The 12906-nt window shown below is 58.5% G+C and overlaps 1 protein-coding gene across 20 annotated transcripts in view; it reads right to left on the reverse strand.

The window, feature by feature from the left end:
- EPB41L1 (erythrocyte membrane protein band 4.1 like 1) overlaps positions 1–12906 on the reverse strand; it is a 128046-nt gene that overhangs the window by 13514 nt on the left and 101626 nt on the right. For 6 of the 20 annotated variants that reach the window (XM_051845069.2, XM_051845068.2, XM_070051886.1 and 3 more), the window contains 5 exons: positions 12403–12510; positions 10888–11295; positions 8944–9048; positions 4476–4556; positions 546–632 (listed from right to left, as the gene is read on the reverse strand). In XM_051845069.2, the coding sequence (XP_051701029.2) occupies positions 546–632; positions 4476–4556; positions 8944–9048; positions 10888–11295; positions 12403–12510 (789 nt within the window). The remainder of the gene's footprint in view (positions 1–545; positions 633–4475; positions 4557–8943; positions 9049–10887; positions 11296–12402; positions 12511–12906) is intronic. The other 14 variants (XM_070051887.1, XM_017341650.2, XM_051845077.2 and 11 more) reach the window with 5 other exon arrangements.

The following is a 12906-nucleotide window of genomic DNA, read 5'->3' on the forward strand; positions in this document are numbered from 1 at the left end:
GAATACAAGAATCCTGGAATCTTGGAAGAACACACAGAGGGATCCGAGGTGGAAAGGGGGATTTCCAGATGCCCCCGCTTTGTCACAGCCAGGAGCACACCCTCTCCGGGGCTGGAGCACGAGTACAAGTCTCAGAGAAGGCAAAAGCTGGAGGGGACCTCGCAGGGACAGACTGGGGCCCCAGGCAGCCCCCGACACAGGCAGGCCCAGAACACGACCTCTGGATGCCTACTTCACAGTTCTTCCCGTTCAGTAGATAGGGCAGATGCAAAATCATTGTCACGGGCACCACCAAGGAGAGGGACTGCTCTGTGCCCACGCTGCAATGTCCTGTTTACCTAGGGCTGGGCGGGGGACGGCAACTGACGAGACTGGCGGGCACCGGGAAGCCCTGGGGCACCTGAGAGCGACCCAGCTTCCCGGTTCTGCAGTAAAAAGGTGGGTGGCTTGGGGTTCGGTGCTGTACTTGCTGCAGGCTGCACGTGGGCCCACGCCCACGTCCTCAGCTCCGAGTCCCCTAGACTGAGCTGGCCCTGCCCACTTACCGGAGAAAGAGAACGGATTTCCGTGGCCACCGTCTGTGGGCCTGGGATCATGGCAGCTGCCCCCTTCCCGGACTTGAGACTGTTCTCCTGGGAAAACAATAGTGCTCAGATGGCCAGGTCTCAGGTGGGCGGGCCCCCAGGATGGCCACAGCACATGGCCACGTAGCTCCCACGGCCACAAGGTTGGGTAGTGCCACGAGAAACATCACTCAGCTTAATCTCCTCTTGTCCATCACTCGCACACTCGCTCGCTCGCTCGCAGTCACCCACTCACACGCTGAGTGCCTGGGTCAGGGACACTGTGGTGAACAAGCCACGGTATTGCTCTCCCGCAGCCCTAACGGAGAAGTGGAGACTCACGGGCCCTTGTCCCCTTCCATTCCAGCCACAGGCCCTTCCTCTCTAAGGGCCTCATGGATTCATCTGTGAAAAACGAGCCCGAGCCCCTGCCCCTCCCCCCAGGGACCAGGTGGTGCTAATGGAAAAGAGGCTTTGACATCGGTAGGACGACACAGAATGCAGGCTGCCTATCATAATAGCATAGCTACGACTTTGTAGTTTTTTGCTCTAACTTTTCTTTTTTTACTATTTTTTGATGCTTATTTATCTTCATCTGCTTCAAAGACAGAGTGACAGAGATGAGACAGTGAGAAACATCCACTGGTTCACTCCCCAAATGCCTACAGTAGCCTGGGCTGGGCCAGCCCAAAGCCAAGAGACCAGGATTCCACCCGGGTCTCCCGCATGCGTGGCAGGCACCCAAGCACTTGAGCCAACATCTGCTGCCTCCCAGGATGCATCAGCAGGGAGCTGAATCGAAAGCAGAGCGGCCGGGATGCTGATACGGGATGCTGGGGCCCCAAGTGCTGCCTCAGCTGGACCAGGTGTCCACGCACTAACTACTGTTTTCTGAGTACTCGCTACGGCTGCTTGGCGTTGTGCTAAGGACCTTATGTGTGTTATCTCATTTAATCCTCCTGACAACCACAGGTAATCATCTTTAACATTGCTGCTTTACAGAGGAGCAACTGGAGGACGCGAGAGGCTTCCACGTGTGTTCAAGTCCCCCAGCAAGCAGTGCAGACCCAGCCACCACCTGCCCTTGCAACGCTGTCCTGCAGGTGGCGCTCCTGGGGCGACCTTGGGTTCTAACTGCTACATCTTGGTATTGTCCCCTAGACTTAGTGCCTCGGATCTGGCCAGGAGCCCGGCTGCCCCCTCCCACTCCCGCCCCATCTCAGGGCTCAGTCTTGTCTGTCCAGGGATCCAGAACGGTCCCTTCAGCAGCTGCTCTGCGCATGGTGCTACAGCTTAACCTCGGCCTAGACTTTCAGATCAGCAGCCTCCCGACACCGTCCCCCTGCAGCGTCACACGGGCAGCCTGGTCTCGGTGGCTCCCCAGTGGAGTCTTCCATGCGCTCGGTTTCTGCCGGTGGTCCTCGGACTTGAGGGGTCCCCTGGCGGGCTTGCGGGACTGCAGTCCGCCGGGTCCCCCACAGCGTTGTATCAAGAGCCCTGGAGCTGGGCCTGCGCACTGCCTTTCTGGCAGGCTGCCAAGACCACACTCTGAGAACCACTGGCTAACGAGCGGCATCCCCAGCCCATCTGTCCTCCTGTTGCCTGAACCTTCGACTAGTGACCAAATTCTGTCTTTCACTCCGGCCATCCTTGACCCTGACCCCCCCTCTGCAGCCACCTGCTTGCCCTGGGCCCTGCTGCAGGCTGGACCCCAGTCTCTGTGCCAGTTCCCTGCCTTCTCCTTCCGCCTCTCCCAGCTGCTGGGCTGCTGTTGCTGTCTCTCTGCTTCAGTGCTGGACTCACAGGGGCCGGTGCAATACTTCACACGTCGTGGGTGTTCAGTAAACATTCACCAAAGGAGAGGAGGCAGGAGGGAGGAGGGAGGAGGGAGGAGGGAGGAAGGAGGGGTCGGAAGGAGGGTTTGCTCTAGTCCTGCCTGATCTTCCTAAAGCCCAGAAGCACCTGCTTGGTGACATCATGCCGCTACCTTAGGATGTGAGCAGTTCCCCCTTGTCTCCGGCATGAAGCTGGAATCTGTACGCGACACTCGCAGCTCCTCAAGCTCGGGCCTGGACTTCCTCTGGGGTCTCTTCTCCCTCGGCTCCTCCTGTACACCCCTGACCCTGGCTTCAATGACTACTGAGCTTTGCCTCCAGAGGCTCTGCCTCTTCGCATTTTTGCCTTTGCACTGCTGTTCCCATGGCCTAGACACCTTTCTCCTATGACTGCACCTGAATTTCTCCCGCACACACGGCTCACTTGTCCCTGCCTGGGTAACGCCTGCCCCGACTCCTGTCGCCCCATAGCCGTCCTCCCTGTGGTCCTCGGGAGGGCGTGGTGACACCGTTCCACGAAGACAGGAAGAAGCGACAGCAGCCCGCAGCTCCATGCCACTCAGTGTGTGCCAGGCACCGGTCTCGGGCGTGGCCAGAGGGCCTCAGTCCGTCCCCACGTGCAGCCTCTCAGGCCCCTGCTGCTCTCGCCCCCTACTCTCACCCCACAGAAACTGAGGCTTGGAGAGGTGCAGGTAACTTGCCCAAGGTCATGCAGCCAGGAAGTGGGAGAGCTGGGCCTTGTTCACCACGGTGTGCCCAGAGCCTACATGTGGGGCACATTCGCTCCCTGTGGGGTGACGTGAATGGGTGGACCCTAGCAGGCAGTGTGTTTCTTTAGCTCGGTGGGTCTGGAGCAGGCAGGCAGTTAGCAGAGGCTGATAGATGCTTTCGGAACGAATGAATGGGTGGGTGGATGGACGGATGAGTAAATGAGTGACGTAACATTGCTCACCGTGCGGATGTGTCTGAATTTAGCCCTACCAGCACCCCAGTGCCCCATGGTCAAGGGCTGGGGGGAGGAGGAGGAACTGAGTGACCAGGGGAAAAAAGTGTGCCAGCTGGATACTGGTTTGGACTTGTTGATTCTGAAATCTTTGTCTATTCCAAACCTCCCTGCAGTTACTTAATTGTTAGTCTAAACTAACAATTATTCTCCGAGGTGAGCGTCGGGGGGTTTGCCAAGAGAAAGCAGCTCGAGGCAGCTGACGCAGGCATTGCTCCCTTCTCCAGCCCCAGCGCTGGGCCCGGGGTGGGGCGGGGGTTGGGGAGCAGAGCAGAGCGGTGGGGGCTGGGAGGGGGGGCCTCTGGTGTCGGGATGCCTGGGCTAAGCCGGCACTGCCACTTATTGGTTGTGTGCCCTGGGGTAAGTCACTTGACCTCTCTCAAGGTCAGTTCCATCATCTGTAAAGGCCCAGGTGAGAATCCACTCAAAGTTCTCCGCATAGCGCCTGGCACTGCAGCCTGGGTGCTGATTGCTGCCTGACCTGGGTCATCGTTAAAGGACCCAGTGTTGCTGGAGTCTTAGGAACCCGGGAGCCGGGCAGAATGGGGATGACACCCATTTTACTGATGAGGACACCTGAGGCCAAGGCCAAGGACCTTTTGTCATGGGTCAGACAGCAAATAGGTTGCAGAACCACGAGGTCGTTCAGGAAGTCCCTCAAAATGTTGTTTCCGATTCCAGCTCATTGCTGCCATCTACTGACCAAGGCGAGGAAGTGGCTCAAGACACCCCAAAAGGTGCCACTGCCAGAAGGGTCCTCAGTGACTGTCAGGCTCAGCTGCAGACCCGGGGAGGTGCACCAGGGGGATCCCGAGACGAGGCTGGCGCGCGCCAGTGCTCCAGCAGCACCACGCGCCTTCTACCCTGCGAGGCTGACTCGGGCGCTCCACCCCCCATCACTCTGCTGGGGAAACTGTCGTGGGACTGCCCTGGGACAGCTAAGGCACCAGCTGATGGGTGTCTGGCAGGGGGCCGCTGCCCGAGGCTGGGGGGCCAGCGGGCGAGTCCTGCAGCTGCTGCAGCCACGTGAGTGGAGGGGCCGCTCAGAAAGGGGGGCGCCCAGGCTTGACTTACCATGGTGGTTGATATGGTCTCTGTGGTGATGGAGGGGGCGGTGACCATGAACTCCTTCCCCGCCAGGGCACTCCCATCAACCTGCCAGCCAGAGGAGTCGTTTTAGAGGGCAAGCAAGCCACGGCCATCTGCAGCATCTGCCACCAGGCCCATGGTGTTCCCAGCTCCAGGGTGACCGGCCGTGTGCGTGAGCTCACGCGGAGGCGGCCAGCACAGAGGCAGGGCAGCCTGGCAGGCTCACCCAGGGCATTGCACAAAGGAAAAACAATAATCTGACAAATTCCATTCAAATCTCAAAGCATGCAGCCTTTGACCCTAGGAATTTACTCTTTGGGTACAGAAAAGTTTGCCAAGGAGCATGAACAGAGAGGTTCACGGTAGGCCCTGAGCATTGACTGCAAAAGACAGAACCAGTGGTAGGAGCTTGGCCCCGGGGCTAAGGTGCCCACATCCTGCACGGGAACGCCCTGGTCTGATTTCAGCTCTGGCTCCTGACTCCAGCTCCTGCTAACACAGCCCTCGGGAGGCAGAGGTGACAGCCCTGTTCCCAGCTCAGTCCCTCACTGCTGTGGCCACATGGGGAGGGAGCCAGCGGCTGAGAGCTCTCCGCCTATCTGTCACTCAAATACATTAAAAAAAATTTAGACAGAAATAACCACAGGGTCCAGTGACAGGAGACAGGAAAACAAAACAGGGTTTGCTTCCTAAATGGCAAAAAGAAGGGGGAGGGGTCCACCTATGCCAATAGGGAGTGATCCGCAAATAGTTATTAAGGAAAACAGGTAGGGTTTAAAAGAGGCTGATGGCACTTACATAAGATTTCTAAGTGTACAGAGATAAAGGTGTTTATACTGTCACGTGTGTAAATATTTTTCTAGAAGATAGCATGAGAAAAATTTCATTTTGTTCTGTTTGAATTTTGTACCTGAATTTTTTGTTTTATTTTTGTCGCTCCCCCTCTTCGTGGAGGAACGACACTAAACCCTGCCTAGGCTTCATATCCGAGTCACGGCACCATTATGTCGCTCCCCCTCTTCGTGGAGGAACGACACAGGACCCTGCACTGTTCTTTCTGTCTGCTCGGCCCTCCCCGGGTTTGCTGCTGGTTCTTCACGGGTTGGCTACTATCCCTTCCACCTCCGTGGAAGGGCAGTTCCCCCTGGCCACATTCCCCACTTCCGCAGGGGAGCAGCACACCGCCGGCCAGCCCTCTCGGGGGCTGCACGGGTTCCCTTAGATGTTCCCCATAGATGTTCCTGGTGCATGCCGTCTCTCTCCTCCTTTATAGTCCTCTTCCGCCAATCCTAACTCGGCTGCCCACACACCGAGTACGCTGCTCTCCAATCAGGAGCAAGTCCTACAGTTAATTGGTTGAACTGGAGGCAGCTGGGTAGAAGCTGTTTTCTCCTCTCCCAGCGCCATATTGTAGGAGAGCAGATGCATAGAATAAGTCTTAATTCCAGTAACAGTCTAGTCCGAGCTGCTCCCCACAGAGGAGAGCAGATGCATAGAATAAGTCTTAATTCCAGTAACTTAGTCTAGTCCGAGCTGCTCCCCACAGATCCCCCTTTCTTTTTATTTTTGGCGTTGATACGCGCCTGTCTTCGGTGTCCCGCGGCACACACTCTGCTCTACTTGCTAGAGTTGCCACAGTCTCTTACAAGTCCTATCAATCAGGAAAACCGAATCCGGGTCCTCTCTTCGCCATGTTGTGAGGAGGTTTTTAGGCGCTGATGCGTGCCTGTGTTCGGTGCCCTGCAGCGCATGCTTTGCTCTGCCTGCAGGGGCTTACAAGCTCTATCAGGCAAACCGAATCCAAGCCTTCTCATTGCCTTATCGTGGGGAGGCCTTACTGATGTTAATTCGTGCCTGTCTTCGGTGACCTGCGGCGCATAAGCTGCTAGCCGCCCAGGTGCTCATCGCCTCACTTAATCAGGCAGACCGAATCCAAGCTCTCACATTGTAGTATTGTGGGGAGGCCTTTCTATTTCTCTATTTCTCTATCTCCGGGCATTCCTATTTCTCCCATTTTACTTCTATCTTTCAGCATTCCTATTTCTCTCACTTTACTTCTAAAACTTCTGTTTCTCTTATCCCCGCAGCTTCCCGGCACCTCGCCCCGCCGGCGGGTTCCCGGCTCTGCGCCGCTTCAGCCCGCGCGCCTCTCTCATCTGCACAGCTTCCCGGCTTTGCGCGGCTTCCCGGCTTCGCGCGCTCCGCGGTCTCCACGCTTAACCCTTTCGCGTCTGAACCACGGCCTACGCCAGCGTTCCCTATCTATTCACGCCCCGTGCTCTCTCTGCACGCGGCGGCTTCCGCGAGTAACACAGCGTAGCTTGCGTCTCCGCCACTAGGATTCAATCTAAGTTCCCCGGGCCAGCCTGGCGAATTCAACCCAGCGTACGTCTCCGCCCCACGATTTGGCTTCCCGTCCTTTGCTCCCCGGGCTAATCAGACGGATCCCAACCTGGCTTGCGTCTCAGCTTCTGGTTTCAACTTTTCGCCCCCTATTCCCGGGCTAACTTGAGAACCCCAAAGTGGCTTCCGTTTCCGCCTCGGCCTGCCCCCCGCGGCTTCAATTTCCCTAACATTTTTCTCTACCCGGTATGTTTCCCCAAGCTTTCCTCCAACGATATTCCTCCCTCATTTCTCCTGGCCTCTCCCCACAGTCCGCGTCCGAATCTGTTTGTTCTAGCTTTCACTTTCGCTTTCGACCTTAGAGATTTCTCCCAGCTTCCCCCCGTAGTCCGTATCCGAGTCTATGCCTAGGCTTTCAATAGCTTCTTCCGGCACCCTTTTCGTCCGGCTTTTCCCTAGGCTGTTTGCTAGTCTCTCTCTCCGGTAATTTCCCTAGGCTGTTTGCTAGTTTCTCTCTCCGATATTTTCCCAGTTCTTCCCGTTTCTTCCCTCCTAAGTTTGCTATCCGTCCTAGGTTTCCTATCCGAGTCACGGCACCATTATGTCGCTCCCCGTCTTCATGGGGGAACGACACTAAACCCTGCCTAGGCTTCATATCCGAGTCACGGCACCATTATGTCGCTCCCCCTCTTCGTGGAGGAACGACACAGGACCCTGCACTGTTCTTTCTGTCTGCTCGGCCCTCCCCGGGTTTGCTGCTGGTTCTTCCCGGGTTGGCTACTATCCCTTCCACCTCCGTGGAAGGGCAGTTCCCCCTGGCCACATTCCCCACTTCCGCAGGGGAGCAGCACACCGCCGGCCAGCCCTCTCGGGGGCTGCACGGGTTCCCTTAGATGTTCCCCATAGATGTTCCTGGTGCATGCCGTCTCTCTCCTCCTTTATAGTCCTCTTCCGCCAATCCTAACTCGGCTGCCCACACACCGAGTACGCTGCTCTCCAATCAGGAGCAAGTCCTACAGTTAATTGGTTGAACTGGAGGCAGCTGGGTAGAAGCTGTTTTCTCCTCTCCCAGCGCCATATTGTAGGAGAGCAGATGCATAGAATAAGTCTTAATTCCAGTAACAGTCTAGTCCGAGCTGCTCCCCACAGAGGAGAGCAGATGCATAGAATAAGTCTTAATTCCAGTAACTTAGTCTAGTCCGAGCTGCTCCCCACAATTTTGATATCAGGAAGAGCTACTAGGCTGTGGGATGTGAGGCCACTTAATTTCCTTAAGCTTTTCTATATGGAAACCCATGTGAAGCAGACAAAACAGGTCAGAGAGGGAAAGCAGCTTGCCCAAGGTCACAGAGCCCAGCCCAGCAGAGCCCGAGAGTCTTGACCTGCTCTGGGCAGCATCCCCCCCCCCAAAGCAGCACCGTAAGAGGGGAGAGAGCCCCGGAAACCAGGCTGTTGTTTATGTCGTATTTCAGTTCTCGAGACAAAGACTGAACTCAGGGCACAAAGCCCCCGCACTGCGGCTCTCCTGCCTCTCAGAGCCCCGTCCTCATCTTTGAAGCTGGCGGCTCAGAGCAGCTGGGCAACGCCCGTGTGTGGTGCACCTGCGTCTCTCAGGACACCTCTCCCCAAGGTGCCGAGTGGGCTTCACCTTGCTAAGACAATTGATTTCCGGGCTTTTGTGCAGGTCACCAGTCTGTTGAAGCCCCACGTGTAAACATGACCCAAGGTGAGCTGTTCTGACTGCAGCTGGGTTGTGGCTGCTCCATCTTCTCTCCCCAAGTGGCCCCTGGCATCCCTCAAGCCACCTGAAAACTGGGGTCCTACCCATCAACCACGCATCCTCCCAACACCCCCAGAAGAAAGGGGAGACAGGACCACCCCCATCTTACAGATGGGGAAAACGAGGTTTTAAGAGGCATGGTCTACCCAGGACAAGAGCCTAACCCACCCTGCACCCCAGAGCTTAGGGGGTACAGAGGCTCAGGGTAAGATGGGGCTCCAGGGGAGCAGGGGTGGGAAGGGCTGGCTGAGCCATGGGCACGGCAGAGGCGGCTCCCGGCTGCCCCCAGCGCCTGACCCCGCGCTCAGGGTCCTCGGCAGCGCGGGCTACCTGGGTGTGGTCTGCAGCGGAGACTCGGCTCTGCAGCATGGCCTCCGGCTCGATCTTCTTCCTGATGGCCAGGCTGCTCACGGTCATGGTCTCTGCCTTCACGGGCTGTAGGGAGATGCGGGAGGACGCTCTGTAAGAAGCCAGCCTGGCTCGTGCTCACGCAGTGGTGGCGAAGGGCCAGCCGGTTATCTCCCAGCCCCAGAGCTGGCCAACTCTCTGGAAGGGAAGGCAGGTCAGGGTGTGGTGGCACAGACAACCAGCCCAGGAGAGGGCCAGAGCCACGGCCAGCACCAGGCAGGCCTGCCCCAGGCCCTGACCCGACCACCTCAGGGCGGCTGTGCCCTGGGCTTTCAGGCCACCATGGAGAGGACATCCCTCCTGTGAGTACACTCCGTGCCGGGTTGGCTCCAGGCTGTGTTCTCTTACACACGATGTCCCTGAACCTGCACCATGGCCGTGGGAAAGCCACCCGCTCCTGGCTGCTCCTCTGGAGCCACGGCCACCCCCGTGGATGGAGACACAAATGGGTGAAGTGGGCTCGTCGAGGATGGGCGGGCAGTGGAGGGCGTGTGGGAAGCCACATGCCGGCTATGAGCCAGCTGGTACCATAGCCTGTGAGTAAACAGACCGTCCGATTGTCTTAATGCTGTAAGAAAAATTCTGGATTTAATATTCACTGTCCTGACTTCTAAACCGGAGTCAAAGAAACCAGCTCTGGCTCTGAGCCAGCAGCATCCATCCTCTGGGCTCTAGAAGAAGTCTCAAATGATCGGTGCCCCCCAGGGCCCCCGCTGGGCCTCCCTCACACTGTGCCTACCCCAGGCCGTGCACGTGGGGGGGGGGGCGCTCTCAGTCGGCCGCAGCCCTGCCGCCTGGCCATTCCTTAGTCACCGCCTGGTGCCTAACGTGAGAGATCTTCACAAAGCTCATGGAAAACATTTTTTTTTTTTTAAAGAAACACTATGCATGGGTTTCAAATTTTTTTTTTGCATCAAAATAAACTTACCTTTTAGTCTCATTTTTCCATGAACTTTCTGAAGAAGCCTGGCGCAGGCCAGGCTTAGAGGAGCTGGCCCCTGGCAGGATGCTGACCCGGCGGCACCGGATGATGCCAGAGCAGAGGGCTAACGGGGCCGGGAGCACTCCTGCCCAGGTGTTCAGGACAGCACCTGCTAGGGCCACTCCGTCGTGCAGCACCATCTGTGTGCAAGGCACAGAAAGGGAGGACAAACCTTCTACCCAGAGGGCACCATACGGAGAGCGAGTCCAGAGGGGGCGAGTTGATATTCCAGTGCTGGGGTGTGGGAGGGAGGCTGGGCTACGAGAGATGGGGGCAGAGATGACTTCTAACAAGGTCCCCTGGCAACTCTGCAGACGGGGGTCCCAGCGCAGAGAGGCCTGGCCTTGGGCTGCCCCTGCATCCTCCCCACCGAACAGGAGCGTCTCCGGCCACCCCAAGACCCCAGGGCCAGGCGGATCTCAACTGCTGTCCCTTCTCCCCCCTCTCTCCCCGCCCCAGGAGCCCAGGCCCCAGGGAGATGAGCCTGGGTTTGGATCATGAGAAACCATTCGACTTTCAGAGCTGGCCGTGCACAGCCACGAGCCCTCCGCGGGTGACATGCGACACGGGCAGGGAGAGGAGGAGTCCCACAAGCCCAGCCTGCCTAGCATTGCTTGACCTCCTCGGCAAGCCATGGGGCCGCGGGGTCAAGACGCCAAGGAGTGCTTGTTAGGGGCAGACTGACAAGGGGCGCTTGTTAGGGGCGGACCGACACGGCACACATGCGCGCGCAGAGCCATGCTGTTCTGCGGGGGGGTTCGTCATGCAACACAGGACGGAGCTTCAGGCTGCGGCCGGCCACTCGCTCTTCTCCTGCGAGGCCCGGGGCCCTCTGAGCATGCAGTGCCGGGGTGCACCCGTGTCTCGACGAAGCTCCACTGTACCTCAAACTGGGGCATTTCCGGGGTGGAGCAGGCCCCTCGATCCGGGCTGTCCTCGGCGCCCCCAGACTCCTCGTCCTGGCTGGGGGCCCCCTTGAGGTCCCGGGAGAACACCAGCCCCTCGGTGTCTGAGTCGCTCTTGTCTCGGTCGAGCTCCGGCAGGCTGCGGGAGAAGTCCTCGAAGGCGCTGCTATGGTAGTCGCCGATCACCGTGAAGTCCACCTCGGCTTCCAGGCTGGACGTGGAGCTGACCGTGATGCTGGAGCACTTGCGTTCAATGGCCAGGTGGTTGTCCTTCAGAAACACCGCGTCCCTCTCCTGGTCCTGGTCCTCATCGCCCGTGTCACTCTCGGGGGCCCGAGGACGTGGCGGTTTGACTTTCTCCTCCGAGCCCTCCCTCAGCCCTGCTCTCTACGGCCGGACAAAATCAAAGGGACGGGGAAGTGGGGGGAGGAGGTGGGGGGAGGGGAAGAGCAAGAGAGAGAGAGAGAGAGAGAGAAATCAAGACGGTGAATGTGAGAAGAAATCTTAGGGCTGTGCCGAGGTCCCGAGTGGAAGAGCAGGTCACGAAGCGAGAAACACCCCCGGTAAAGGGTCCTTGAAATCAAAACGGGGTCCAAGCCCAAACCAACCCTCTTCAAGAGCTGGGGTGCTCCTTGCCAAGGGCTCACGCTGATGGCGGAAGCAGGTACAAAGCGGACGTCCTGCCAGGGAGCCCTGGACAGGAGGCTCCAGCACGGCCCGGAGCTGGGAGCTCTCGGAAGCGGCATTGTGCGGGAGGCAGCGATGGGTGCCCAGCCCTGGGCCCATCCGTGCAGGGGGCACCAAGGAGCGAACCAGGGTACGAGATCGGGAACTTGGGGGGAACTCAGGAGGGCACGGCAGAGAGGCAAGGGCCAAGAGCTTTGAGGCGCGAGGAGGAAGCCAGCGCGGTTTGTCAATTCCACTGAGTCTCCAAGGGAGGGGCCGGCGTCCGAGCAGAGGGAAGAACAAAGCAGGGTCAGGCCCTTTGGGCGCGGCATCCTGGGGGCTGGAGGCTACACAGGTGCCAGCCCGGGCTCCCTAAGTGGGCCAGGAGCAGGCCACGGCGAGGAGGAGGTTCTGGTCCCATCAGTGTAATTGACAAGAGCAGGACAAGGAGGTGCCTCAGGAGAACCAGCGACTCTTGTCTGACATACGTACCTCTCCTCCGGCCTGTCAGGGACTTAACACCGCACACGCACGTTTTTGTCTGGCTCATGACATTCTCTATTTTTTTTTTTTTTTAAAGACCAATATAACACCCACAATGCATTCTTAAAGCACTGAGCTCCAGGTTCTAGAGATTCGGCGTGCTTAGAGATTGCCTTGTTAACGGAGGCTCCGCCTAGCCTCCGGGGGCTGGGAGGTTGGCAAGTGCAAGGGCCACATTCCAGACAAGCCAGAGTTGAGCAGCCGCAAGAGGCGCTGCCGGAGCAGCTGGGGACCTAAGGCAGTGGAGACGATGGGGCCATCCACGCGCAGAGGGACGGCAGAGACCTGGGGGCCCGGGGGGCTGGCGAGTCCCAGGCGCGCCCCCTTGCCAGGGGCCTTGGCTGCCAGGTGGGTGAGGCGCTTCTCTCCCCTGGCCGCATCTCTGGGCTTGTTCTGGATTAGAGAAGACAGTTAGTCTTAAGGAGGCACCGGGACCGCGAGGGCAGCAGAGGTGACGGATGGAGACTTCCGGACCGTCAGCTTCCGCAGGGCAGGAGAACCAGGGATGGGAAAGGATGAAGAAAGACCATCGGACAGGCCAAGCGAGACAGGGAGGGCCCTGGCAGGTCGGAGCAAGGCAAAGCGAGCGGGCCATTTGCTGGTGGCAGAGCTGCCTCCTCCACGGGGTCGACCCTCTGCGCACAGGATCGCACCCAAAGCTGAGGGTCTTCCTGGCCAAGCAGATGAACCCACCATTCAGCCTGGGCTACCCTCAGGCCTGCTCGGGGAAAAGAACTCACGGGGTGGGGTGGGGTGGGGATAAGCAGCCTCTGATTGCGGTAATGGTGG

Source organism: Oryctolagus cuniculus, chromosome 11, assembly GCF_964237555.1.
Source record: "Oryctolagus cuniculus chromosome 11, mOryCun1.1, whole genome shotgun sequence".
Lineage (NCBI taxonomy): Eukaryota > Metazoa > Chordata > Mammalia > Lagomorpha > Leporidae > Oryctolagus > Oryctolagus cuniculus.